Below are 26,968 nucleotides of genomic sequence, written 5' to 3'. Positions count from 1 at the left end.
CTCTCAGTAATTAAAAGTGTCAAGTGTTCGTGAGCCTGCTGGGACTTCCTGCTCTGTCTGGTTTGCAGCTATAAGTACACCCGTCAGTTGTCACGTTTAGCTTGTAGCCTTTTTTTTCTAATACTTAGAATTGGGTAAATCCTCATATAAACAACACCAAATGAAATATCATATCTATCCATCTAAATAAATAAAATCTATCTAAATAAAGTCTAAAACACCTAGAATATTAATTAGAATGGGTTAATACGAAATATGAAATATAAAAATGAAATTAAAAGATCAATAAACACAGCAACAAATTTACAAGTCATGCAAACCCGGGAAGCAGCTGAGAGTCACTTAATGCTCATCAAAGCATTTACTGTATCAATGAGCTTACTGAATGACACTCCACACTGACTTGTTATCCTTTTACATTTGATGGGGGAGGGAAAGCAATGATTTTTTCCCACCAATAACCCCCTCCTGTTTTTTCTCCCTGGGGGGCACCAATGAAACTTGATCTGCTTCAATCTGAGTTTTCTGCAGTTTGTGGCCGTCTGCCAGAGAAAAGGCTTTCCTCACTGAAGGAAATGTGTAAAGATGGAATAGAAAGTTTCCTGGGAGTCAGTCAGATGTTTGCACAGTAAAGTAGGTGGGGACTCATCTATGTGTGAGTCAAACCCAAATGCCGAGGAGACTATTGCCTAATGTGGATCGCCAGCACAGATTGTTATGTCCAAAACCCTTCAGTTAGGGTTTCCTCTTCCCTTTTTTTAATAAAACTTTCTTCATTAATGTTTGCATTTTGTGCAGAACATTGAACGTAAGAGACTGGAGGATTGCCTTTTGGGGAAACAGGAAGTCTGGGTAAAACAGTGATGTATCAGATGTAACCAAGTAAACCTGGGAGATGCTGCATTGATCTGCTTGTTAGCGGCAGAGTTTAGTTGGTCCAAGTTCCCATTTTTCTTTCTTTTGAAAGAGCATCAACCAATGCCGAATCCCTGACTTTGCTATCTTTGTGTCAAACAGAACATTTTCAAAGCCTAAGTGGAACTTGGCTCTCCGTGGAAACATCTGGCCTCTGGATTTATGTTTTTAATACTCTCTGCTGACTGCTCCAACGGGCCAAAGCTCCTGCTTTAGTATGTCTCTGTGTGAGGAGCATTGGCTTCCTAAAACTCGGATTGCGGTGTACACTCGCTGTCAGATAAAAACAAAACATAATTACAGAGGAGGCTGACACAACAGAGCAGAGGCGTCGTTGTGTGTCATCATCTGGCTTCACTCTGTGTGCCGACGCCGTTGGAGAAACTTTAATCTGCCCTCTGTCGTTGTGTTTGGCTTTGAGAGTATTTGTTATAATCAGGGACAAGCTCTGAGCTATGACACAATATTTCTGCTCAGATTTATTCAATGAAATGCTCTGATTGCTTATAAACGTAGGATTTTCCTTAACTGAGCCTTAAGTTGAAAACAGATGATGAAAGAAATGCTCATTTGCAGCTGCACTGATCGCAACAAGAACAAAATGAAGCAAGCCAGTTTCTCTGTTTATGGTCCTTTTCAGGCTAATTTTTTGGTTACAAAACGCTGTTATTTCCCCAGTGTAGGAAGTGGAAGGAGTAAGATCAAGAGTTGCTCCTTATTCTAACCTTGCAGCACATCCGTTCTTGGTTTACCTATGGCTAAACTTATTAAAACAAGCCTTAATAGTGAAATGGATGCCTTTGTTTTAGATACAGCAAAGCAGCCTCAAGCAAATGCTGTTGTTTTTACGTCTAAGCCAGTAAAATGAGACGTTCGGGAATTAAAATTAATGAACGAGCACAGGGGTGTCCATCAGTGTGTGTGAAACTCTAGGTAGGAGGAGCTTTAATCAATCACTACCTGGAGGTGAGTTGGTTCTGCTGGGGGAGGAGCAGACTCTTCAGGCCCAAACTTACTGGAGTCACTGGAGGACGTCTGTCTGAGCCCACTGTTGGACTGAGCTTCAAATCCCACGTCTGAGAGAACTTAAAGGCGGGCACAGAAGGAGGCTGGAGCCTTTGAGTCTGAGTGGACCAAGCTTTCCACCTCCAGTTGTTCAAAACTGTGGCTGTAAGGTCCACAAACTCTGTGATGGACGCTGGAAGTAAAGGATGGCGTCAAGCCGGTCGAGTCCCATCGAGCTTGGCTGTCTCAACCAAAACATTGGTTGTCCAAGCGACACAAGTTACAGAGGCAAATGCTCGTAGTTTGGGGAAGCCATGGGGAGAGTTTAATGGTTGGTTTCAAAGTCATCCTGACAAACCATCTGATGCCTCTGGAGGGCTTTTTTTGGGTGCTCCTTCGAAGTTGGGGTGAGGAAGTCTTTCACCTTGGAGGAGGTCAGAGTAGAGCTGCTACTCCCCACTGAGAGGCTAGTAGCGGTGGATCAGACATGTCTTCTGGATGCCTCCAGTCCTACGTCTTCCCACCAGGGAAGACGTAGGACTGAGACTGAGTCTGAGTCCCTCTGCTTCAGCTGCACCCCTAGCAAACCCGGTCCCAGATAAAATCTTAGTCCTCACGGGCACCATACGATACAATAGTCGATACGGGCTGTCTGGGGGGTGAAAAATGGTCAAACCTGCTGCGGGGCAAGCAGCAGACCTGCGGGAAAAGTCAAGGTTGTAGACCGCTGAGTGAACCCGTAGAGAGAAAATGTTTGTGCACATTTTTTTCTCTGAGCATGTTGATACCTGTATAACACGCAAGGGCAAGTACGGGGTAAATCCTTTACAGTGCTATTCACGTGATAAGTGAATGTTAAAAATGAGAAAACTAAACAGTTAGTGTGTAGTTTGGTGTGGACATCCTACAGGTGTTCTACGGACACTTACGTATCACCTGCACACTCCGTACGTACAGCATCCGCCCGCGGTCAGTAGCTTCCACTAGCCTAAGAATCCTTCAGAATTTACTTTACTCACACAACAATGGTACGTTCCATTTTCATGGTCAAATAAGCCTCAAAGCTGCTGCAAGACACACCTGCACTCCCCTTAAGATGGGATGGTTCTTCTGCAAGAGCCTCCACAGAACCTGTACAGGTCCACGCCCCTGGTGGATTCACATGCCTAAGACTGAAGCAAGAGGAGATGGAGGGATGGGTTTTGTGATCCTCTGCTGATGTGTAGCTCTTTGCTTTAACCAATGTCCTTCTGTCTAAGAGAAAGCAGTGCTTAAAATTAACCTTGAGGTCGGTGTTGTCATTCAGTTATTCTCCAACTCAAACACCGACTCCATGCTCGACGGCGCTTTCTACAGACACTTGTTTGTTTACTTTGAAGTCATTATGCCCCCCCCCCCTCACCTCCTGCTGGTTGCTGGTTCTGCGGCTGACAGGCCAACGCAGCTGGTGGTTGATGACTTTCCATTTGAGAGTACAGCCTCGTCCATCGTTCAGAGATGACTTTCCACAACTCTTTCTGCGCCGCTGCAGGCCTTGATTGCAACAAAATTAATATATTTTGTTTCCAGCTGGCATGCTCATTGGAGATAACGGGCCATGACAATGACCATCAATTACCCCTTTAGGTTTCAGTGTGTTACTCCCTAATTGCTTTACTGGTTTTATTAATGCAAAACAATTGGGAATTGTTTTCCCAGAGTGCAGACGTGGCATTGATTAGACCAACACAAAGCTAAGCTGTGCTGCAATAATAAATAGGAGCTGCTTTCTTCTCTTTGTAGAAATTATAAATTGAGCAGGCAGCAGTTGTGATGAGTCGTCTTTCAGTTTCACCGCTCTTAAGGTAGCCTTTCCCGCAGAGTCGTTCTCACCAAGCTGATTAGATTTTTGATTGACGTTTGCTGTTTTTTTGTAGACAAAGCAGAGTTATAAGCTGAAAAATCTTGCATCTTAATTGGAGCCCCTGCAGTGCTGACAGTGATGGTCATGATTGTAAAATATCATTGAGCCTAAACAACATAATCTTCCCTCCAGGCAGCATGAACATGAAGATGATATTTCCCTGTCAGACAATTTTCGACTTGCATCCAAGAGGCTTCCTTTTCAAGACTACAGCAAAACAGAAGGTGAAAATTAAAAGCAGAAACAAAAAAAACAAACAAAAAAAAGTAAAGATTTCAATCAAATACAGCAAGCTGGCATTTAAATCATTCCAAAGTACTTTAATCTGAATATTTGCCCCCTGAATCTGGACAGGACTGTACCATTTCACAGTGATAGTCAGGACTGCAACATTATAGGTTTGTTAAGTTTAGCAGTTTTGTTCTGATCTTTTGCTGTTTTTCCTCCATCGACAGGGACAAAAAGGCCACTCGGGTCCAGCCGGCCTCCCAGGAGAACCTGTAAGTGCTTTACTCAAAAAGTTTGATGCATTTCAATCCCTTGATTCTTTTTTATTTCATGAATATGAATGCAAATAAAGCAGCATGAAATGGGTGGTTGACCCATATGGGTAGCATAGGTTTTTGGGGTGTCCGGGCTCATGGAGGGACGCAGAGATCTTCTATAGGGGAGCGCACGTCTGACTTGCAGTTGTCTTGTGGCTCTTGCGACCACCTTAAAGACCCACTCCAATAAAAGTTGTGTTTTTAACATGTCCCTGTAATATTTTCTCATCATGGAGGACATTTATAAAGGAATTTAGGTTTAGTTTCTGAGTATTTCTTTTATTCAAATCTTGATGAATTAAGAATAGATAAAAAAAAAAATCCAGTAAAAAAAAAAAGCTCTCAGTTGTGACGTAGAAACAGCGATGGGCGGGCCAAAGTCTTACTGCTCTGCTTTACTCTGATGCATCCGCCTGCAGACAAATCGATCCAATAAGGTCTTTATCTGAGCTGGAATCTGGATCTAAACTGTACGGCTGGATAGCTCTGATACTGCTTGCCTTTTTGGTTCAGAGAAAATGCAAATGTGCATGAACATTTGTTCCTATTTTGTACGGGTCACATGCATAGTTTGGCCATTTTTCACCCGCCGACAGCCCAAATCCTCCTGTAAGGAGAGTTGGGACAAATTTACTGCAGGAGATTCTGTATCTTCTGTTTTTTTGAGAGTGTTAAACTTTTGTACCAAGTCAGTGTACTCAGTTATATTTCAGAGCTACTTCACTTGTTTGTCCCTGAAAAGTTTGCAGGAGAAATTGTCCTAAACTCTTATAGAATAATGCGTTTTTCCTTTTGAATTAAACCTCAGACAGACAGAGAAACTGCGGTTTCCTCATTACTGTCTTCCTGTTTATGGTAACAAAGCAGAGGAAAAAACACACACCAAAGTGTTGCAGAGTGCGCTTGCTGAGCGCACACATCTGTGTGCACACATCTATAGTGGGAAAGCAGCTCCAGTGAGTTTTGGCAGATGTGCAAGTGGACTAAATAGTTTGGATGTCACAAGGTCGTTCATCTTCACTTCCTCCTCCTCCTCCTCTCCCTCCTGCATGAGTCCAGACCCCACGTCAAATCGTTCACAGGAATGTGCTGCGTGCAACAGAAAGGCCTCGTGTTTTTCTTTGCAGCGCTGCCGTTTCCTGGAGTTGACCAACTATTAAATGTTCTAAACAAAACAAGCTAAAACAGGAAGGGGGCTGTTGGTTTTGCTGTTTGACTCGCTGAAGTCTGCTTCCTTTTTTTATATTGTTTGGTTTGAAGAATAAGGAAAATTATATTTAAAAAAAAAAGCACAGTGCCAAAAACAGCAAAGTGGGTGGAACGTACTGATGACTCATTATTTAGTAGCTGGTAGGTTCACTGGTAATAGCTGACATGCTAAACAGGAACAGTTTTCTGTCAAACACAAGCCATACTCCAGACCTTTGGTGTTTTCATCCAAATGAACTTTGATTTCTTATTAGGATGATCCACTTTGTGAAATTTAAGAAGAAGAAAACTGGTGATCTGATTTGATTGGCGTTTATTTGTGTTTTTCTTTCCATATTTCTATAGGAAAAGTCAGCAGTTGAAAGACAGAGAGCCATTTCAGAGGGTTTAACAGTATTATGGAGTAAACATTTGATTAATGTGTTCTCTCATGTCGACTGAATAGTAACTATGACAGCTAAAAATGTCTTGTTATTCATCATTTCTCCAATCGATTGATTGACTTTGTGTCAACACGTGCTATGCAGTGTGGAGATATGACTTTTCTTAGACCACCAATGACCGTACGCTCCCCTTAAAGCGCATTTATACCCAGACTTAGCAAAAAAGTGTCTTTTTATGCCTTGAACCTTGAACTGTATGTGCACATTTCTGTCTGATCTTGTTTGGGGTTTTCACTGAAACCAATTAATATAAAGAACATTTAGAGGAAAATTGCATTTCTGAGTGATTCTTTACTTAAATCGTAAAATAGAAGACAAGATGCCATTTGAAAAAGAACATATTTGTGATGTAAGGAAATGCGCTGGGTGGGCCACAACGTCCCTGCAACAGGTGGGATTGCTGAGAGACTGCTGGCTCTGAGCAATCCCACCCACAACCCAGAAACAAACTTCTAATGAACTCCAACCGCTCTGCAGAAACTACGTCCTAGAAAGGGAGAGCTTTTTGATCTGAGCTAAAAAGGCCTAATCATAGTTGAAAGACCACTTGGAGCGTATTTTCAAAAAGACTTTATCGGAGTGAGACTTTGTGTGACGACCTGAAACCAGACAGTTGGAACCGTATTCAATGGTGAGGAATGGTGAGTCCTTAATTGAGGAGATGCTGGAAAGGCATCAAAACCTCCAGATTGAATTCAGGAGGTTTAAAACCTACAGAGAAGCTGAGCAGAAACCCCTGAGTGTTTTTGTTTTTCTGGTTCATGTGTTGTGGTTGAGGATGTAAAGACTAGAGTTGAATCTGTGTCGGAGTGCTGGCAGCAGCATGTGGCTACGCCCCCTTTAGTGGAATAAAAGCATGGTTATTTCTGCATTTGTAGAGGCGCCGCTCTCCCTAAAGAACCCAAACTTTATTTAATACAAGCTGTTTTTTTTTTAAATAAAAAGCTTTACATTATCAGAACAAATTAAAAACAAAAAACCTTTTTTGCTTGTGTCAAGTAAAACAAAACATAATCTGCCAAACCTGGTGGCATAGAATAGAACCCAGCAAACTAAATAAACCCACAGAGAAACAAAATGCAGATGATCTGACTAGCAAGAACTGAAAAAACCCAGACACTTAAATCCACTGAGGACAATTAGCTGAAATGAAGACAGCTGTGGCTCATCAGCCTGAACCTGCTGTGAAAACAGAACATGACAAGACCAGAGAAGAAGTCACGAAGTCCAAACCAAAGTGCACAATCCTCGCAAACAGAACTATTGAATTTGTCTGTAGGTGACATTTCTTAAATCAAGTTGTGATGTTCTGCTCTTTTAAGACTAATTAAATCTTAAAATTGGCGATAAACTTTTTTTTAGCAGATTTTGCTAAAAAAAGTTTTATTTCTTTAACGTAGTAATATTTATACACCCCCCCCCCAAATATGTCCTATTTTAGGTGCACTGTAACTATTTTAAGACCACAAACGCTTTAAAGTACAACCAGAATTGCACATTTTAACACCCATTTGTCTCAAAAATGAAATGAATGTTTTCTTCTAAACTTCTGTCCTGCTGCTAAATTTGTTTTTACTGTTTGGAGTCAAATCATTTAAAGTCTGTTTCTTGAACAGTGCCGCTCGCCAGTCACGAACAAAACTTCTGCTTGAAAAGTTTATGTAAAAAGTAAAGAAAGGTGGAGATGACGCTTCAAATAATACATTTGTTAAAATCAAATGATTAACCAGCAAATTCAAGATTTACTGTCGTAAAAAAGTCTTGACCTTTTACTGAAAAGTTACTAGGAAGTTAGTTTGTGTAAATATCAAGGGTAACACGATTTTTAAACTGGAAATGGTCACGATAAATCCATTTTTAGAATTATTCTATAATTTATTATTCTATAATTGATAATATAATTGATAATAATAATAATATAATTATTATTATTCTATAATTGATCAAATTGTAGAGGTAGATTTAACTACTGCGTTTGCAAACGTACTGAATGTTGTTTTCAGTGGTTTTAAGTCTTTCAAAGCTGAAGTAAACGTTTGTTTCAAAGACGACCAGAACTTCTTTTCTAGGTGTTCATCATCACTTTTTAATTCACACCCAGCAGCCAATCAGAATCCAGTATTCACCCCGACCTTAGTATAATACAAACCTCAAAAATCAAGCATCCTCATCCAGTCAGTGATACCCGCCTTTTCTGTTTTCTTTTTGTCTCGTTTTTAACATTTCACATTGATTTTTGAGGGTTTTTTCTCAGTTTTTTCCCCCATTTTCATTGCTAAAATGCAGTATTTGTTTTTCCTTTATTAAATTGTCATTGTGATCTTTAATGTGCTTTTGCGTTGATATGATTTGCACTTGAGGGCCACCGTAAGTCTGCGAGTCTTCCATAGAAACCACTGGAACCATTCCCTCCATCCTAATTCCTCCTGTGTTTGGTGGTTTCCCCTCCTGGAGCTGATTTCTGCTCCGTCTTCGTCTTCGCAGGGGGATCGAGGAGATGATGGAAGTCCCGGAGCCAAAGGCTATCCTGGCAGGCAGGTGCAGTAAATCAGTAAATCCAGTGTTGCTGTGCTGATTAAGCTGGAACACAGACAGACTACCAATGTAAAAAAATAAAAAAGAGAGAAAAACTGTTATTTTGCTTATTTCAGAATAAAAATGAGATAGAAAATAAACAATCTGCCTTTAGAAAAAATAAAATTTTTGTGGGTAAGTAGAAGATAAAGCTGCACCAAACTAGCATCTAGTTTGTGAATATAAGTTAAAGTTTGCAGCAGATCGATGTTAGAACTGAGGTCACAGCAGAAGCAGAGGATCACCTGTAGTGGAATGAGACGACAGATGCTTCTCATCTAGTGGGGAAATGAAAGGTCAAAAAAAAAATATAAACAGTTCTGCGCAGCACCTTGAAGAAAGGAAAGGTAATAAAAGTCTGACTTATGTTTCCCCACAGGGGGAAAATAAGCTTCCGCCCCATCGCTCACATTCAATCTGGTTTTGTTACATTTAGAAAAAAATGGCTAAAGTCTGTTCTCCGATCACTTTCAGCTGCGATCCAGAAGCTTCCTTTGCTTCAATCTTTGAGTGTTTAGGACGCTCCAGAGTCCAGACCTGGAACCCTGTCTTTCCTCTGTGGGGTTCTGTGGACGCCGCGTGACGGTTAGGTTGTAGTCGCCCTACCGCTAGCGGTTCATGTTGGGATGCTAAACCTCAGCTGTGGATAAAATCCCAGCTCAAAGACGTGGTTGTTGATACAGCGTGTAATTACTGCAATTCCCATCCTATACCTGCTCCCGTCAGCTGATTCTTTCGGGTTCCTCTCGGCTGTCAGAGCATGAACGATATCACTTTATGTCGTCTTTCATGTTAGGGGTTACCTGGACCTGTAGGAAGAATGGGGCCACAAGGACTCAGGGTGAGCAGATCCTTTATTCCTTTTGCAGTAAAATGAGATGATGTTTTATACAATGTACATGCATCCCTTGTGCTATCTGGTGGGGTCTAGATGACCCCACTCCCAACGTTAACGTGCCTCCAAGGAACATTAACCCTTGTGCTATCTTAGATGACACCCCCCCCCCCCCCCCCCCCTCCATTGAGGTGTTCTCCCTACCATGACAAAGGTGGATAAAGGTGGAAAGATTTCATGTAATCCATGGACACCAGTGAAGATCACAAATCATTGAAGAAGAAAGGTTCAGAGCACTGTCTAGTGGGTCTAGATGACCCAACTCCCAATGTTAAAGTGCCTAGGATAGCACAGGGGTTACCGTTGGGAGTGGGGTCATCTAGACCCACTAGACAGTGCGCTGAACCTTTTTTCTTCAATGATTTGTGATCTTCACTGGTGTCCATGGATTACATGAAATCTTTCCACCTTTATCCACCTTTATCATGGTAGGGAGAACACCTCAATGTAAAGGTGGGGTCATCTGGACCCCGCAAGATAGCACAAGGGGTATATTCTTTAAATGTATGTAAGTTTTTCTCTATTTTGTGTTCTTGTTGTGCTCCCTCCCTAAAGAAACACAGCTATACTTTCTCCTCCGTAAAGAAGTGCGAAAAACTTGCCCGTCTAACGACTGTGGGCGCTCCAAAAAGCCTTAGCCATAAATGCCACTCGGCTGCCCCCGGTAACTCATGGATCACAGTGACGGGTGGCTTTTGAGGTCAAATGTCGGTGACTATAATTCTACAGAGCTGCACTTGGAAGCGCTTTCCGGTGGACAGGACGGATCTTCAGAGATCCCTGGTGCGAGGGTATGTGCCCTTGGACTACATCGTGGAAGCCAGCACCATGCAGTCCATGGGCATATACACTTGCTTCAAGGCGTGGTTCTCCAACTGCACTGTCACTGAAAAGCTGGCAGGACTACAGGACCAGGAAGCTGAGAATTCCCTGTGACTGAGCAGTCCCAGAAGGTGTCCGTCACATTTCCTTCTCATCATTTATTCATGGCTCCAGGGTCACATTGGCGTTGCTGGCCTTTCTGGTTTTCCTGGTCCCGATGGGGAGAGAGTAAGTATAAGGTTATGTAACATAATAGCTACATTTAGAATTTTATTTTCTTGTTGCTATGGAGACAGGTGTGGCAGATGCTATTCTGAGTTTAACCTCTTGAGACCTGGCGTCTACACACGAGGACATCACGTTGTGGGTTTCAGTGTAGTTCATTCTGATTACCTGGAGCCCTGTCACCATTCATTCATTCATTCATTCATTCATTCATTCATTCATTCATCTATCTTTTGTTTGTCCCTTTCGGGGTCACGGGGCTGCTGGAGCCTATCCCGGCCACTTATGGGCGAAGGCAGGGGACACCCTGGACGGGTCGCCAGTCTGTCCCAGGGTCAACTCTGTCACTACGTAATATATAAAAAAAAAAAAAAAACGATGTCAAACAAAAGCTCGGATCTCAAGAGGTTAATACAGCAAAATGCTAAATTTTCTTTTCTGGAGCAAAAAGAAAACAAATTCCACCATTTTTGGAGCTTTGATGCCAAAGTAAAACATAAACAGAATCAACTGGACTTCAAGTATTTGTACTTAAGTATTAAAAGTATTCAAGTAATTTTTTTCAAAGTAATTAATATTTTATTAATTATTTTACGTTTTCCTTCACTCCGATCAACTTTGCAATTAATTTGTTCCTTTATCATTTACATTATGGAATGCGGATTTGACTTCTATTGCTTTTAGTTTTTTACTTTCTAAAGCACTCTGTATTACTTATGTATGAATGGTGCTTTATAAATTAGGTTTGATGTGATACTAAAAGACATTTACAAATATATATATATATATATTTATGAAGTAAAAAACTCTAATTTGACCCCTCTAGTGTTTTTTTTTTGTTGTAAAATGTTAGATATTTAAAAATCATTTTTTTGTTAGCACATTAAAATCAGCTGTTGGAGATTCTCACTGGTGTCTGCGTCTGTCCGTTCTTCTCTCTGCTCTCTCACCAGGGAATACCTGGCGTTCGTGGGAAGAAGGGCGAGATGGGTAGGCCGGTAAAGTTTTTCCTTAAACATACTTCTCTGACATCAACAGCCTGCGATCTGTGGGACCAAACCGATCCATGATGTTCGTTCCGACTGACTCCACAGTTCAGGGGAAAACTTTACGTCTATTAAAGGAAATGTTGACGTGGTCTAGTTGCTCTCTTTTAGGCATATCGTCCTTAAAAATAGAAAGCTAATCTTGTAGACTAAATGTCCTTTAATTTGATCATTTCTGATTCAGCTCACTGCAAAAACAGACACCTTAAATATAAAAGATTTATACAGATTTTATTTAAATAAGCCAGGAAATCTGCTAATAGGGAAGAAAAGAAATGGTCTAACTATTAAAAAGAAACGTTTCATTAAATTGTGATTATTTTGCCATTGCAATACTTTCTAGATAAGATTATTCTATTGGGCAGACAAATGATGAGACTGTGTTTTCCTCTGTTGGAATGTGATGGAAAGAGATTTATTAGAACTAAAGAGTGATTCGAAAACACAGCTTGTTCTCGCCATCCTTGCAGAAAAGCCAACGTTTTCCGCTCTATTAGAGGCTTCCTTCTGCAGAACCTACTGCTATTTTACTACTTTTATTTAACCCTGTAAAGAATAAGTCTGTCATGCAGACAATCCTTCATCCGACATCTCCTGAAGCCTTTTATGAAGCCTTCTGTTGGCTGTTAGCAGGCAGGAAACGATGGAAATCTCTGCTGCTTCTCCATCGATCATTTTCCTCTCCGCGGCGGCGGCTTCTTCAGGCAGGCGCTCAGCCGTGATATGTGGCAGGTCGCGTGTTGACCTTGGCACACGTTGGGCGCGTGGCTTTGTGGTTGTTTCAGGCCTCTTGTTCTAGTGCTGTAACAGAATTACAAGCAGCCAAAAAAAAGAGGACGAGTCAGCACTTCCTGGGCCAAGCAGCTTTATTCAGCCTCTGAGGTAGGTCCTGGGGTTCGGTGCGCCGGCTGCTGGCTGTTTCATGGAGACGTGTTGATCAGAGACTGTCAGCCGCGGAATTTACTGCCAGACCCCCTAGAAATGAATAAGCATGGAGTGAATTTGATGGGATTTCCTCGGCTGAAATCCACAAACGTTTGTGCTAACTAAGCAGCTAATCCTCTGCTTGCTGTTATAAAATGTGTTGTGTCTGAATGTGTGCAGCATTCTGAGTGTCAACCTCACTCAGTCTATGACCCATCCAGTTGTTTTTTTTTTTTGTCTTCAGGGGTTTGCTGGGATTGTTGGGAAGAGGGGACCTCCAGGCCCCGATGGGAACCCAGTAGGTGACTGAGAATGTATCTCTGCATTTTAAATAATGTCACAAAAATAAACGGACTTTATGTTTTGGTTGATTTCATGCAATCAAAAAGAAGAAGACAAAAGAAAATAAATATCTATACATGGATATATTAAAAAATTAGGTTAATTAGTCATGATTTGATTGATTTGTTGATTGGTAATTATAACTAGAACTAAGTGGGCGGGATTATATAATTAACTGCATTAATCACACTTTTTTGATAAATCAAACTCTAACAATCAGTATTTTTTATTGGATTCAATGTTTCATATGTGTGAGTGCTGGATTTAGACGTGCAGATATGTCTATAGTTAAGAAAATATCATTATTTTCCTTTATTTTTTAACCAATTTATGAATTAATGAATCAAATAGATTTGCTATGCTTATATATTTTGTTGTCTTTTGAAATTGCTTGAAATCAATCCAAGTGCAATTATGAAGCTTCTACATATAGTCAGGTGAGAAACAAGACTTATTTACCATTTAAATATTAACAATGCATCTGTGTGTAAAAAGGAAAAATGTTTGCTGAGGATTTCTGTTGTCATGGAAACTGCAAAGCAGAAACAATTGCATTAAATCTCATCCTGACGTTGACTCAGAATCTTTTCTGCCAAAGTCATTCAGATAAGTCCTACAAGAATTGATTTACATATTCAATCAATTTCATAGAATTACAATTCTGTCTAAAATAATGTAAAAAATTGTCACATGTTTGTTTGAGATGGCAGTTTTACTTGTTTTTGCACGTTTTGCACTGAACTCACGTGTCAATGATAAATGTTAAAACATGACGCAGGCAATTAGGCATCAAGGCTTTGCATTTTGGATTTCTTTGAAAATGGTCATGAATTGATTGAAGGAATTTGCACAGAAGTTACTGTGGGAGAATGCGCGCCTGAACAAAATCTTTAGACCAGTGAAGAAATGGCATGGACTTACATTTACATTAGATATACATTACATGCATGGCTGGATTTTAATGAGGTTCTGAGCAGAAATTTATAATGTACAAAGAAGAAAAGAGAACAAGACGCCAAACAATTTCGTTAAAAATAACAATTTAACTGAAATGGGCTGTTCATCAGCTAATTAAAAGCGTTGGAGCATACTACACACAAATAAAAACAAAAAAAAAAAAACAGAAATGAAAGGGTCCAAACAAAACACTCCGTATAATGAGCAGCTCCTCCTCCTTTCTCGTTGATCCACTCTGAAACTTTCTTTGGTTTGCCTGATTCAAGTGTTTCCTCAAAGGCTTTTGGGAAGGTGGTATCAAGGGGTGAAGAAGGCTTCTTGAAGGACATCCACCACCATCCATCCACCAGAGAAGAGAACTTTCTTCCACTCTTGAGTGTCTTTGTTTTGTGGCGTTGATGGAGGCGTGGCCTTTGAAGGCTCTTTTTGTTTTTGAAGCCCTTCTCTAATTGTTTCTGGGAAACAGTCAGCACCAGTGGTGGTCTTGATTTGGGTCGAGGACCGTCCATTTGGATCCTCAGTGCCGGGGACATTTTTTTGGGGGTCTGCCACGTTTTGTTCCGTAAGCCTCAGATTCAAAACTACCGTTTTACTTCATTCAACCTCAGCAGCGATGGTGCGTTGTGAGAAGCTTTGCTAATCCAGCTCAACATTTTAGCCACGTTCTTAAAAAATTGCAGCTTTTTTAAATATCAAGAGAGCCTAAGAAGATAGAAAATACCACTGAAGGCAGGTTTTGGTGCAAAGTCTGTGGTCTGAAACATTTGATCAGCTGATGAGGAGCCCATGCATTTAAACGGTTATTTTCAATAAGTTGGCGACTAAAACTGTTTACTTTCTTGATTCTCTTTCTTCATTTTGCATTTTGAAGCTGAATTGTTGTTAAGGTCCATTTATGGTAAATGCAAATTTGCTTAAGTGGCTTTATGATTTTAATCAGTAATGTATACTTTTTGTTTTCAAAGCAGAGGTTGAATTTGGTAAGCTTTTATCTGTTTTTGATGAGTAAATAAAGCTGAATCTTCACACTCTGTGAGACATAAAGACCCACATCATCATGTTTTTAATCAAAACTTCGTCATAAGTGGTTTTATTTTGTTAAAAATGCTGCGAAACACAGAGTGAGGCTGCATTGGAGGAGCGCTTTAGCCAAAACAAACAGTCACCCAGCATCAGCTCTCCTCATGGCTCCTCTTTCTTTGGTTTCTCATTACTGATGAGGGGAACCATCTGACCTGTGACAGCCTTATCCAGGCTTCACCCCCCCCCCCCCCCACCCCTCCAAAGAAGAAATGAGGTTCCAGCTCATTTTCTTTCACTCATAGGCAGATAAAGGAGGTGACAGGAACGTCCCTCTCTGCTGGGCAGTTTCCACTCCACCTCCTCTGTTGGACTGCTTGGAGTGATGATGGCTGCTGATGGAAGGGGTGTTGGGGGGTGATGGGGTAAATGGTTTGGAGACAAGTAGGGCCACTCGCTTGACGTTAGACAAAAAACCCTTACTAAGGTTTTCAGAGAAATATACAGTTTATCTGCAGAATAAATGCAGAAAGTTTTTTTTTTTGTCAGCTGTATAAATATTTGAACTCATGCTGGCTTCTTTCTCCAAGGGTGAGCTGGGAGCTCCAGGCCCGTGTGGAGTCAACGGTTTTTCTGTGAGTTTGGTTCTTTGCCAGTTTCCATAAATCAAACTTTGTGCTTGATTCCCTTTTTCTTTTCTTATGGAAAAAAGTTCAAACTACACTTTCTAAACTGTTTTACTTTTGCAAAAACAGGCACCTTTGCCATTTTCTTCAGTCTGTTTGCACTTTGACTGAACGTGACACGACTGCTTCATTTGATTCTGTCCATATTTTGAAATCAAAATGTACATTTCTGTGAAAATGTGTCTCTGGTGGGGCTCCTGCAGGGAAACGTGGGTCCTGTGGGGACTGTGGGTCTACCAGGACCGCCGGGACTACAGGTAAACTTGTTGGTCTGGATTGGATGTTAATTTCACAAAGTTTCATTCATCAAACAGACGTTTAGGAGACTTCTTTGAAATGTTCCCACCACTGACTGATAAAGCGTGTTCTATAAAGGAAGCCATTCGGCTTATTTTTTGACATTTCAAGCCTGTTTAATACAATCTTTGATTGACCCAATCCTCCAGTATATGATGTCACCTAAATCCAACCAATCATTGACTGTATTCGAGAACTGGACTTAGTCAGAGTGACGTCATTTATAGGAAATGGTTCACTTCTGTCTCCAACCAAATGAAGTTAATTCAGTTGCCATTTTTTTGCCATATGGATGCTGCCATGCTGGAAGCAGACTTAGTCAGTTATTGGTCCAAATTGGTCAGTAGTTCTATGGCAACCAATCAGGAGTGATCTTGTTGGGAGGCCACACCCCTAACACTTGAAAGTGGGTTACACAAAATCTGTCAATCAAGCGTTTTGAATTTTGGACGTGGGGGAAAGCAGGCTCCACCTACTTTTATTGAGGCATCTGATTGGTCAGTTTATAACTTGAACAACAGAATTAAAAAAAAAAGAATAAAAACATGTTAAAAAAAGGTATAAGGTCAAGAATGGTTATTCTGACCAATAGAATGACTGAGTAACAGCTGTTTATGTCTGTATAGAAGTCAATGGGATTTTGGTTTCTTGGAGCCAGCGGGTACTTCCTGTTTGGAACGACAGGGGGGAGGAGTCACGTAATCCAATTCTCATATACAGTCAATGGTTAAAATGAATAAAGAGGCGGGACTAACAATCCTGTTTAGGTTCTATGGAGGGGTCATGTTTGAACCCAATCTGATTATTTATTTACATAGAAAGTTACTGATAAAAAATTCTCTTTTTTGTGCTTGTCGTACATTTTTCTTTGTTTGTAATTTTTTGTATAGTTGAAAATCTGTCAAGAATCCAGTGAGACTCTGTGAACATGTAACATATTTTGTTTGGTTGCAGCAGATTCTGATTTTTTTTTTTTTTTTTGTTTTAAACTAAATTTAACTGATGAAATTTGTTGAAAACGTTTTCACTCGGATTTGTGTCCCATCAATAACAGTTTGGGTGTAAAGCCTAAATAATATATAATTCTGTGGTTTTGGAAATAGCTTTGTTGCAAAAAAAAACACAAACATCGTACATTACAGACCAAAAGTCTGGACACCTCTTCTGATTCAAATGAGTGGGAAGGTGAGTCCAAACTTTTGGTCTGTACTGTATTTTTGACATCTTATTTAATTCGTCTTTCAGGGAATGCTGGGAAACCCAGGGGAAGCAGGACTGAGGGGTGATCAGGTGATCTCTAGATAACTTTTTTTATATCTAAACTTTTATATAAAACAAATCCTGGTTTATTCTTCATTTGTAGTATTGGAACTCTCTGCATCACGCTAACCAACAGTTTTTCAAGCCTTCAGATTGAAACTTCTGTCTTTTTCTTTTTAGGGAGATGTTGGCTCACCAGGAGAGCAGGGGGAATGTGGTTTCCAAGGCGATAAGGTAGCTGTATATCGGGCCCAAATGTAATCAAATTGATAGTTGATAATACTTACAATTGTGTGTAACCCTAAACACATCTGTGCAATGGCCTTCTGTTGAATCCATGTGATAATTTTTTCCTGTTTTAGGCAGCAAAGGAGGCTTTTCTTTCCTGATGATGCATGAATTCAAAGCTAAAAGCTTCAAAAGCTCTTTAACGCTGCCGGTGCCACTTTTGATTTGAGGAATTTTGTCCGTTGGTAAAAATGCAGTTTGCTATTTTTGGATGTTTCAGGGCATCAGCGGCTCACCTGGGTTACCTGGTCCACCTGGAAAACCTGGACTGCAGGTATTTTTTGATTTCATTCAAGCGTCAGAACTATCAGAGAAGAAAACACCAGTTTGCTGCGATGCATTCATGTGAAATGACTAAATGAGAATAGATTTGTGGATAGAAATGGGTCTAATTATAGATGAGCGTCATGAAATGACCTGAACTGGTTGGCCTAATGTTTAATACGGGTTTAGGAATGACCTTTTGACACTTTCACACTAAAAAGTCCCAAAATTGTGTTTATTATGGGATCCTAATGTAAAGATATGAAGTTTAATGGAAAGCCCTCGACTTAAATTTAGCAAACTTTATATTACATTCAATTATGTATTATACAGATCATGAATGGAATATTTTTTGGTGGATTAGATGAATTTATCCATCGAATTGGATTTTCTTAGGGCGAACCCGGAGAAAAAGGTCCTGCCGGTGCTCCTGGTCTTCCTGGCACAGAAGTAAGAAATGTTTTTGTCTTTTTTGGTTGCTGTCAATCCATCTGACGTTCATGTCCTTTCTCAGGGGTTTCCAGGTGACATTGGTCCTCCAGGACACAACGGGCCTGCGGGACTGAAGGTTGGCGGAGAAGCTTTGGATCCTTTTTACTTAAAAAAAAAGAGGCAAATTCTCACTTTTAGTGCATTTTCTAAAGGGAGGGCGAGGAGTGAAGGGTTTTCCAGGTCCATCAGGAACACCTGGACTTCAGGTGAAGGTCACATTTTAAAAGCAAAGAAAAACAAAGAAACCAAATCTGTCTTTTGACCTGCGTGACCTGTTTTTCAGGGCGATGTGGGACCGCCTGGACCAGCCGGGCTTTTTGGAGCTGAGGTGAGAGCTGCTTTGAAACCGCCGGTTACACAGAGGAGCAGATGTGGTTCTGAACTGTCAGCAGAAGTTATGCTTTGGCTCAAAGACCTCTCTATTGTTGAAGCTGTTTTTAACAGAGCTTCTAGTGACACGGAGAGTCTGCCTGGTCAGCAAATGACTGGGTTTTCTGCCATAAACACGTCCAATCACAAACAGAGGCAACGGTAAACATCAAAACAAACTGCAGAGGAGTTTTTGTCAGGATGTGAAACTGTTTCTCACTCAAGTTTACGATGAGGACACAAGAAAAATACAAGTTAAGGTGCTATCCTCCTATAACCAGGTACATATGTTGTGTTTTTTCAGATTTAGTCACGTTTGCACATTGCCAGTGTGAAAACGGAACATTTTTAATCGTTTTATTGTGCAGTCTTCATGTGAGCGTTCCAAAATGAGTTTGGGACTAAACAATGGAGGACGCGTCTCCAACACAGCTCTGTTTGTGCAGAGGGTGACTTCCGTCCCAAAACCCACAGCAGGAACAACAGAAACCGTCCCAAAAAGATTTAGGCTGATGCTAAAATCAGCTCTTTGTTTTCGGATCCCTCTGTTGTTGAAGTTTGTTGGTTTGTTTCAGGTTCTGCTTTTGCATGAGATTTGGTGTGTGTGTGTGTGTGTGTGTGTGTGTAGCGTGTGTGTGTGTGTGTGGGGGGGGGGGGGGGGGGCAGCAGCACACTTCTCTATCATTTTCTGCTTTCTGTTCAGGGCAGACCTGGAAAGCAAGGACTGGCTGGACTGACAGGCCCCGACGGACCTAAGGTGGGACATTCACCACTGACTGGCTGTCATCCTTAGCTGACGGACTGTACATTAGCTAAATAAAAACCGGAAGGCATGGATACGTTTGGGAAACTAACTTTGGCGTCTTTGCTGTAGGGGGAGACGGGGATAAGTGGCGAGGTCGGGAAGCTCGGCGACACGGTAAAGGCTCTTCCTCTTCACTGTCTGTGTGATTGTTGAAGAGGACTGGGCTAACGCTTGTCTCTGTCTCAGGGAATTCCCGGGTTTGTTGGGCCCGTTGGAGAGATGGGTTTCCCAGGAGAGAAGGTTGGTCAATTTATTAGTTTCAGTACAAAAGTTATTGATCACTTGTTGATCAACAGCTTGTAAAATGTGCAGAGTTAAATCTCAGGATCTGTTTTCAAAGCGTTCCCAGTGGTTTTGTAATTACGATTCTGCCATTTTTAACCAAAATCCCCCAAACTGTTGCTTTTTTAGGACATAGTTTCTGCAGAGCAGCAGGAGTTTGTTAGATATTCACCTCGAAGTTGGGCGGGACTTTTTACATTTCCCATCATCCCTTTGTTTACACTCTCTCCCACTAGCTTACTGCCCCTCACGCTAAAATGGGGAGCAATAATGGAGCTAACCAGCCGTACAGTTTAGATCCAGATTTCAGCTCAGACGAGGAAAACAAAGACCTTTATGGATCTGTTTGTCTGCCAGTGGAGGAATCGGAATGGAGCAGAGCAGGAAGGTGGTGGTCCGCCGGCTGTAGCACTTAGGTCACTGTTACAAGCTCTTTCGTCCTCCATCATGAGACAAAGACAGTCATGTAAAAACATAAAATCCTTGTTGCCCACCACTAATCATAAAATGCGCTTCCTTAGGGAGATCGAGGAAAAATGGGCATCCCAGGACCACCAGGTGAACCGGGGCAGATGGTAAGGAGTAAGTCTGGACCCCATCGAGCCCATCGAGACAACTGTTGTTGTGATTTTGTGATTTTTTACAAATAAAATTGAATTGAACTGAATCACAAGTTCCAGAGAGAAAAAAAGATGAAAATGACTTTTGTTCAGAAGTAAACCTTACATATGTTTAACAAATCTATTCCTGTACGTTTCAGAGCTGCTGTGGGTTTTTTGAATCAGAAATGGAAACGGTTTATCATGTTTTTCTCCATCAGGGTCACTCTGGATTACCTGGTGAGGTAGGAATGCCTGGACTTCAGGGTGTCCCAGTAAGTTTATCAAACACAAATGTTCTTTCACCTAAAGTAAATGTGTGTCTGCTGGTGTCACTAGTTTCAGTTATTTACGTTTATTGGCTGTTTGTTGCAGTCTAAAACATAAACACTTGGTTAAAAAAATGATGCTTTATAAGTGCCTTTTTCTGGCATTTGCTAAGCTTTGTCTTGATTTTTTCTAGGTGTTTACATTATTTATGGATCATACTTTTATTTTGTCCCACATAAATTATTTTATAATCTCTGACCATTGTCAAAGTGGTATCACAACGTTTGAAGATACCTAAAAAGTTTTTTTTTTCTTTTGGAAATTTGCATTATAAAACAATTCCATGTCTTGGGGTCACTGGGATGCTGGAGCCTATCCCACCAACAGATTCACCATTCCATCGCAGAAAAAATATTATTTCACTTATATTTCTTTTTTTAATGCCTGACAACGAAGGGAAAGAACTTGAATCTGGCATAGAAAGCCCCAAAGCCCTTAAATAGGCACCATGTCATGAAATCCCTTCACACTAATCTTTCTGGTTCTTCTGCACCATTGAAACCAAATTCTCAGGACAAGTTTTAAACTTAGTGTTGAACTCATAAAAAAAGATTCAAATAATAAGTGTTTCTATAGTTTCAGATAGAAAGGAATTAATCTACATGAACATCTATGAATGTGTTCAGACGGTTTGAAGACGCTCTCCTGACTTCATGATCTTTTGTTAAAAAACCGCCCTGTGAGATGCATTCCTATTCTTTTTTATGCTAAACTGTGCAATTATCCTATGGATGAAATAGGATTTAGGGCAGTTCTCGTCTTCTTTCGGTTTAATTGGCGGGTGGCATCCGATGTGTAAGGTGCATGTCTGCCACCTACTGTGCAGGAATGTGAGTCAGAAAAATCCCCAAAACAAACAAAAGGACAACAATATTTTTTCTTGCAATCTATTTCCCTTTACAAAGTAAAAAAAAAACAATCCATAAGTACTTCCTTCTGCACCAAATAGGTTCTTTAAATTTAGAAACCCACATCATTTTATTCCTCATTTGTCCGTCAGTGTCTTCCTACTTTCTGAATGTGCTCCAGAGCCCTTAAGTATTCCTACCCTGAATGTTTTACCCCCCTGCCTGCTCCAACAAACATTACAGATCGGGTCTGATAAAGCCGGAATAAAATTGGAAGCAGGTAAAACCAGGACCAGGTTCTGAAAAAGAAAAGAAAACCCAAATACAGACGCCAGAAATTCTAATGCAGATGAGAATTTATGTGAATGAGAGTTGCATTTAACCCCTTAATGCCTGAATTTATTTCCAATTACATACATAAATATTCCTCTGTGTTTTTTTTCCCATTCAAGGTGATGATAAATTAGGTGGATTAAATGGTTTATGGCAACTTTGCAACATACGGCATAAAGGAGTAAATTGTTAAGCGTTTTCTGCTGTTGACAAACATCAGACCTGCTGCATGCTGACAGATTTTCACGCACTTGCAGGGCCCTCCTGGTTCTCGGGGGTTTCCCGGCATCAGAGGACCCAAAGGCACCAAGGTAAGACGATGATGATGATGATGATGATGATGTTCAGGTAACACTTTCTCCCTGATGATGTAACAACTACCAAATCACCCAGATCCCACACATTTCATGTCATTTGACCATTTTTTTAATGCAAAAAGCTTGACTGAAAGGTTTAAACTGATGTTTTGATGTCCGGAAACGAGGAAATACTTTGGTTAAATGATCTCCCAAACTGGAAATGACCAATGCACAAGTGTTTTGTTTGTTTTGTTTTTGTCTGCTGAAATGTAACTATGGATTGTTTAAAGTCTTCTTCCAAGCACTCATGATGTTAAAGTAAAGAACGGATCAACTGATCTCCATTAACTTTAGCTGGAACTCCCAAATCACCTAAATCAAACCCAACAACCATTCAGAAACGGATAGAAACTCTTTCTGTGTCATTGCTCCTCCATAAAACATCCAATTAAAGATAAAAAGCAGCACATCTCCCCACCCATTTCTTTTTTTTGTTTTGTTCTGTTAAGATCTTTTACATGAGATGCTTACATGAAGTTCTGCCAAAAGGCACTTCCAGTGTGCAGAACTTGGTTCAGTTTTAAAAGGCAGAGATCAATGAGATGATCTTCTAATCTAAACCTGCAGATGGTTTGTCTTCAATTTAAACTTCCAATTGGACCGGAAAGCTAGGATCTGTGAGGGTTTCTTACAAGTGTGGCCAAAGAAAGACGAAAAAAAAAGTGCCTGCCTGCCGGCATTCAGACTCAGCCAGAGGAAATGGATGGAGATTGAGATTAAAGTCAAATAAAAAGCAGGACCAATGTGAGCATCAAGGCTCCTAAACCATCTTCAAAGCCATGAAAATGGCAGCAACCATGTCTTATCTGGTTACTTTTTTAGGGTCCAGGAGGTCCGGATGGTCCAGGGGGGGACTTGGGGTCTGCAGGAGTTAAGGTAAAAAATAGAAAAGCTCAGGATGTGGAGAGTTTTTTAAATCCGTGGCGTTGGTTCGTCTAATCGCCCACATCAGTAAATGTCCTGTTAAAAAACAAAGATGAAACAAGGCAAACTTTTGCAGAAAAAGTTTTTTTAATGGTAGTGGTTAACTATTAATGTTGAAAAAATATTTAAAGGATGCTCTTTAACTGGAGTTTTTAATGCAGAAACTCAAAGCAAAGAGCTTTAAAACATTCATGTTGTTTGGAAAGCTTGGCAGTCAGACACGTTTGAACTCAGAGGAATTACAGAAAAGCTCATTTAGAGTTGATTTGTATTTTTTGCAGGGACCTGATGGTCCACCAGGAAAATATGGGACCTCTGGGGAGATGGTAAAGAAGCTTTCTTTGTTTTATTTTTATTTTTGGCTAGAAGTACTAATAAACTGAAGTCCAGCAGCAGCGCTGATTTCATTTCAGCGCTCAGGCTACAGAATGAGCATTTATTTAATTATAAATACAGCAAATACTTGAGTGTTTTTGCAGTTGAAGGAGACTTAGAACTTGTTGCTTGCAGCAAAACAGAATTATGATGTTTTTATTATCAAATGTACAGAGTATATGTTCTTTTATTTATTTGTAAAACGTTATTATATAACCGTGTTGTCATTATTAGCTTGAATGCAGCTGTGATTATTGTGATATACTGTTTTATTTTGGGACGCCCTGCAAGTTCATTGTATCAATACAAATATACTTTGGTCTGCTGTTGGAAATGTTATTAGTCGTTAAGCTCGAAAATCAAGCCTTAATTTTGGGCTGTTGTAACGATATGGACTTTTATTTTGTTATTAGGGAAATTTAATATTCAAGTCATTGCAATATGGTAAAAAATATCAAACAAATTAAAACAAACAAAGGTAATTTCAGCAAATTAGATTTTTTGAAGAGGTATGTTTTATTGATAAGTTTTTTTCTTCTAATGCTTCTGTCCAGTGGCCTATATATATATATATATAGCCACGAATATGTATGCTGCAAAACATCAGAAAGCTTTTTTTCCCACCTCTGTCCTTACAGATGTTTTCACAGATGCCAGACCTGTTTTTGCAGCATACATATTCGTTTGGTCAGTATTTTTTTTTTTTTTTTTTTTTGTACACTGTATTTTATCCCACGAAGGGAAATTCTTTCTCCGCATTTGACCCATCCCCTTGGGGAGCCGTGAGCTGCAGCCGAAACCGCACTCGGGACGCAGTAGCGTTAAGGGTCTTGCCTAAGGACCCTCACTGGGTGATGTTAACTGCTCGCCATTGATATGGTAATTGCCCCCAGTACCATTGCTCATTCCCCTCCGGGAATCGAACCCTGATTTCCTGCATGGTAGCTTCCCACCTTACCAACCGAGCTACCCAGCTGCTATTATATCAAGCGCTAACTAAACTAGCTTCAGTGAGAGAAATTCAAATCCATTTCTTTGACAGCTGTTGCTCCCAATATGGAAAATGAACACTAATAGCCTGGCTAGACTCCTCCTGAAATCACAGAAGTTCACGTTTGTTTTTGAAACATTTTGCAAAATGCAATGATTTTAAATGTGTTTCTAAAACGTTAAAATATTCCAGAGTGACTTCACACTGAAATACTTGAAGACTGAAATGGTTTGGTGGACTTTCATAATTGCTTTGATGATTTAAGCTTTTTAGAGCTCTGGAAGAACCAGCTGTGAGTAGAAATGTCTTCAATCATCTCGCTCATCCTGGAGTGGATGTTTCTGCTATTTGTGGCACTAAAAAGTCTTGAGGTTATTTTTATTTCTCAGAGTTTCAACGGAAAAGTAAGAACTTGCACGGATGTGAACCCCGTCTTGATGACTCTGAAGTCACGTTTTCTTCTTTATCCTTCTGTTCTGGCCCGTGTGCTGCAGGGAAAGCTCGGGGAGCCCGGTGAAGCCGGTCCGAAGGGATTCCCGGTAAGTGATAGATGCTAAAAAGGGGCTGTCTTTCAGGTCAGTCGACTTCTGGGGGGAACAGGAAAGCAAAGCTGGATGGGGAAGGCAGTGGTTCTCCTGCGTGTGCTCTCGTGTTTTGATAAAGGCGTGAATGTCAGTGCTCTTTTGTGCCTCATCCTTATATTCTTTTCAGGGTGTTCAGGGGCCCTCAGGACCTCCGGGAGCCAAAGGAATTGCAGGACAGCCAGTGAGTCTATTACTGATGACGGATGATGATGATGAGTATTTTGACCACACAGATGGAGCAATTATCCCACAACTTGTTTATTTTTATTAATCTCTTTTTGGTTTATTCTACGTGGTTCATCCATGTCAGATTGAGAAACCGTTCTTTTAGAGAGCCTTGTATTCTCCACTCTCATCGGCTCTTCTGGCCCAATTTATTCGCTCGTCTCGCAAACCTTCATCCCGTCCAAAGCAGCTAAATCCGCTTTTTCTGCCCCCGTCCAATTTTAAAAAGGCTGAGGCTAAAACGAGATGATTTACAGTGTTTCCTTCCTAGAACGAAGGCCTCTTCTGTAGTCTGAATGTTCTGTCAAAAGGAGGTCAGGGTTCCGGGTCTATTTATCAGCTAAATTCATCACCACATCGAGTTTTTGTTCTCCTTTTTTCTTTTTTGTGCGACGCATTTCTTCTTTTCAGTAATTGCAGCATCTATTTGCTGTAAAACACCAAAAACCTCTTAACGTTTCAGTTTACATCCTGTTCTCTCATTCTCAGGGGCCAGCGGGGCCTCCAGGCAGGCTGGGACCGCTGGGGGAGATGGGGGCGGCGGTGAGTCAATCGCACAGGACTTAGTTTCAGCACAGAACAGATAAAAAGGCTGACAGTGTTTGTGGCAGGGGCCAGCAGGGAAGGGTGGAGGGCGAGGAGCACCTGGGGAACCTGGACAGAAGGTGAAGTAAGAAGCATCCAAATCAAATTTCATGCGTTTCCAGCTCTGCTGTGACGTCAAGCTGTCAAATTCTGCAAGATTGTGCCAGAAAGGATCCAATTACTGTGCATCAAATCATTTATTTGATCCCCTTTTTTACGTTTGTTTGCCCGACAGGGGGACGTCGGTCCAGCCGGCAGCTTCGGGGAGGAGGGTTTGTCCGGGCAAAGAGTGAGCATTTTCTTTATGCATACCACTAATATTTATTAAATACTAAAATTGTAATGCAGAAAAACAATAGTAGTGTTTTTTGGATACTTATATTTGAATAAAAGAATAATGTGTTAATTTTTGCTTAAAAATATAAATGCTTATTTATTGAGTTAAATAATTAGGCCATAAATGAAAAGAAATGTTATTTAAGTACACAGCGAATACAATATTTTTATTGACTTTTGTCAAACCCATTAAGATACTTGAAAAGATCATGAATTTGGGCAGAAATGAATACTTTTAACCCTTTGAAGAAGTTTGAATGTATGTGTACCTTAGTCTTTATAGATGTATATAATTACGTTTTTTAGTTTACCTGCTGGAACTAAATGTTTTATTCAAATGACTGTAGACAAACTCAAATCAAATTAAATTAATTTACTTCTAAGTTACTATTAGGTTTTTATGATAATATTTTAAATATTATCTTTAAATCTAATCAATTAATGCATACTTTTCTTTTTAAATCATGTCTATAATTGGTTTTGTAATTATTTAAAAATTCATTTAATTATTACAACATATAATAAAGGTACTTTGTGACACTAAAACATAAGCGACAAATGTTTAACGTTATGATAAAATTAAATCAAATTAAACTTCAAATTAAACACTGTAAATCACTTTACAGTTCAAATCAAACAAACCCAAAAAAAGGTGTAATTTACAACTTAAGCTAAAATTTAAATTGAAACCAGCCCCCCCTTTTCCCTCCAGCCCTTTTTGACACCCCAGGACCCCTCAAACAGGGAAAACAGGACAGTAATTTGAACATAAACTTATCTAATAATGTCTATGCAGAATAGTATAAAACCTAAACAGAATTCAGTCTAATTTATGTGAACATTTGTCTGCCTTTAACTTTTCATAAACTCTGTGATTCGGCCCTATAACTGTTAAAAAAACAGCACCAGAA

General features: G+C 40.3%; 1 protein-coding gene across 4 annotated transcripts in view; it reads left to right on the top strand.

Moving 5' to 3' along the window:
• col27a1b (collagen, type XXVII, alpha 1b) overlaps nt 1-26,968 on the top strand; it is a 75,223-nt gene that overhangs the window by 23,027 nt on the left and 25,228 nt on the right. For all 4 annotated transcript variants that reach the window (XM_078953306.1, XM_078953304.1, XM_078953305.1 and 1 more), the window contains exons 8-35: nt 4,279-4,323; nt 8,505-8,558; nt 9,391-9,435; nt 10,486-10,539; nt 11,490-11,534; nt 12,751-12,804; nt 15,416-15,460; nt 15,715-15,768; nt 17,054-17,098; nt 17,249-17,302; nt 17,577-17,630; nt 18,017-18,070; nt 18,135-18,188; nt 18,265-18,318; nt 18,396-18,440; nt 19,185-19,238; nt 19,356-19,400; nt 19,473-19,526; nt 20,090-20,143; nt 20,389-20,442; nt 21,936-21,989; nt 22,860-22,913; nt 23,243-23,287; nt 24,822-24,866; nt 25,039-25,092; nt 25,626-25,679; nt 25,748-25,801; nt 25,957-26,010. In XM_078953306.1, coding sequence (XP_078809432.1) covers nt 4,279-4,323; nt 8,505-8,558; nt 9,391-9,435; nt 10,486-10,539; nt 11,490-11,534; nt 12,751-12,804; nt 15,416-15,460; nt 15,715-15,768; nt 17,054-17,098; nt 17,249-17,302; nt 17,577-17,630; nt 18,017-18,070; nt 18,135-18,188; nt 18,265-18,318; nt 18,396-18,440; nt 19,185-19,238; nt 19,356-19,400; nt 19,473-19,526; nt 20,090-20,143; nt 20,389-20,442; nt 21,936-21,989; nt 22,860-22,913; nt 23,243-23,287; nt 24,822-24,866; nt 25,039-25,092; nt 25,626-25,679; nt 25,748-25,801; nt 25,957-26,010 — 1,431 coding nt within the window. The remainder of the gene's footprint in view (nt 1-4,278; nt 4,324-8,504; nt 8,559-9,390; nt 9,436-10,485; nt 10,540-11,489; nt 11,535-12,750; nt 12,805-15,415; nt 15,461-15,714; nt 15,769-17,053; nt 17,099-17,248; nt 17,303-17,576; nt 17,631-18,016; nt 18,071-18,134; nt 18,189-18,264; nt 18,319-18,395; nt 18,441-19,184; nt 19,239-19,355; nt 19,401-19,472; nt 19,527-20,089; nt 20,144-20,388; nt 20,443-21,935; nt 21,990-22,859; nt 22,914-23,242; nt 23,288-24,821; nt 24,867-25,038; nt 25,093-25,625; nt 25,680-25,747; nt 25,802-25,956; nt 26,011-26,968) is intronic.

Source organism: Oryzias latipes, chromosome 9 (assembly GCF_053564925.1).
Source record: "Oryzias latipes strain Hd-rR chromosome 9, Olatipes_Hd-rR_3.1".
NCBI classification, from domain to species: Eukaryota; Metazoa; Chordata; class Actinopteri; order Beloniformes; family Adrianichthyidae; genus Oryzias; species Oryzias latipes.
Note: the sequence above shows the minus strand (reverse complement) of the source record. Positions and strands in the feature narration are given on the sequence as shown.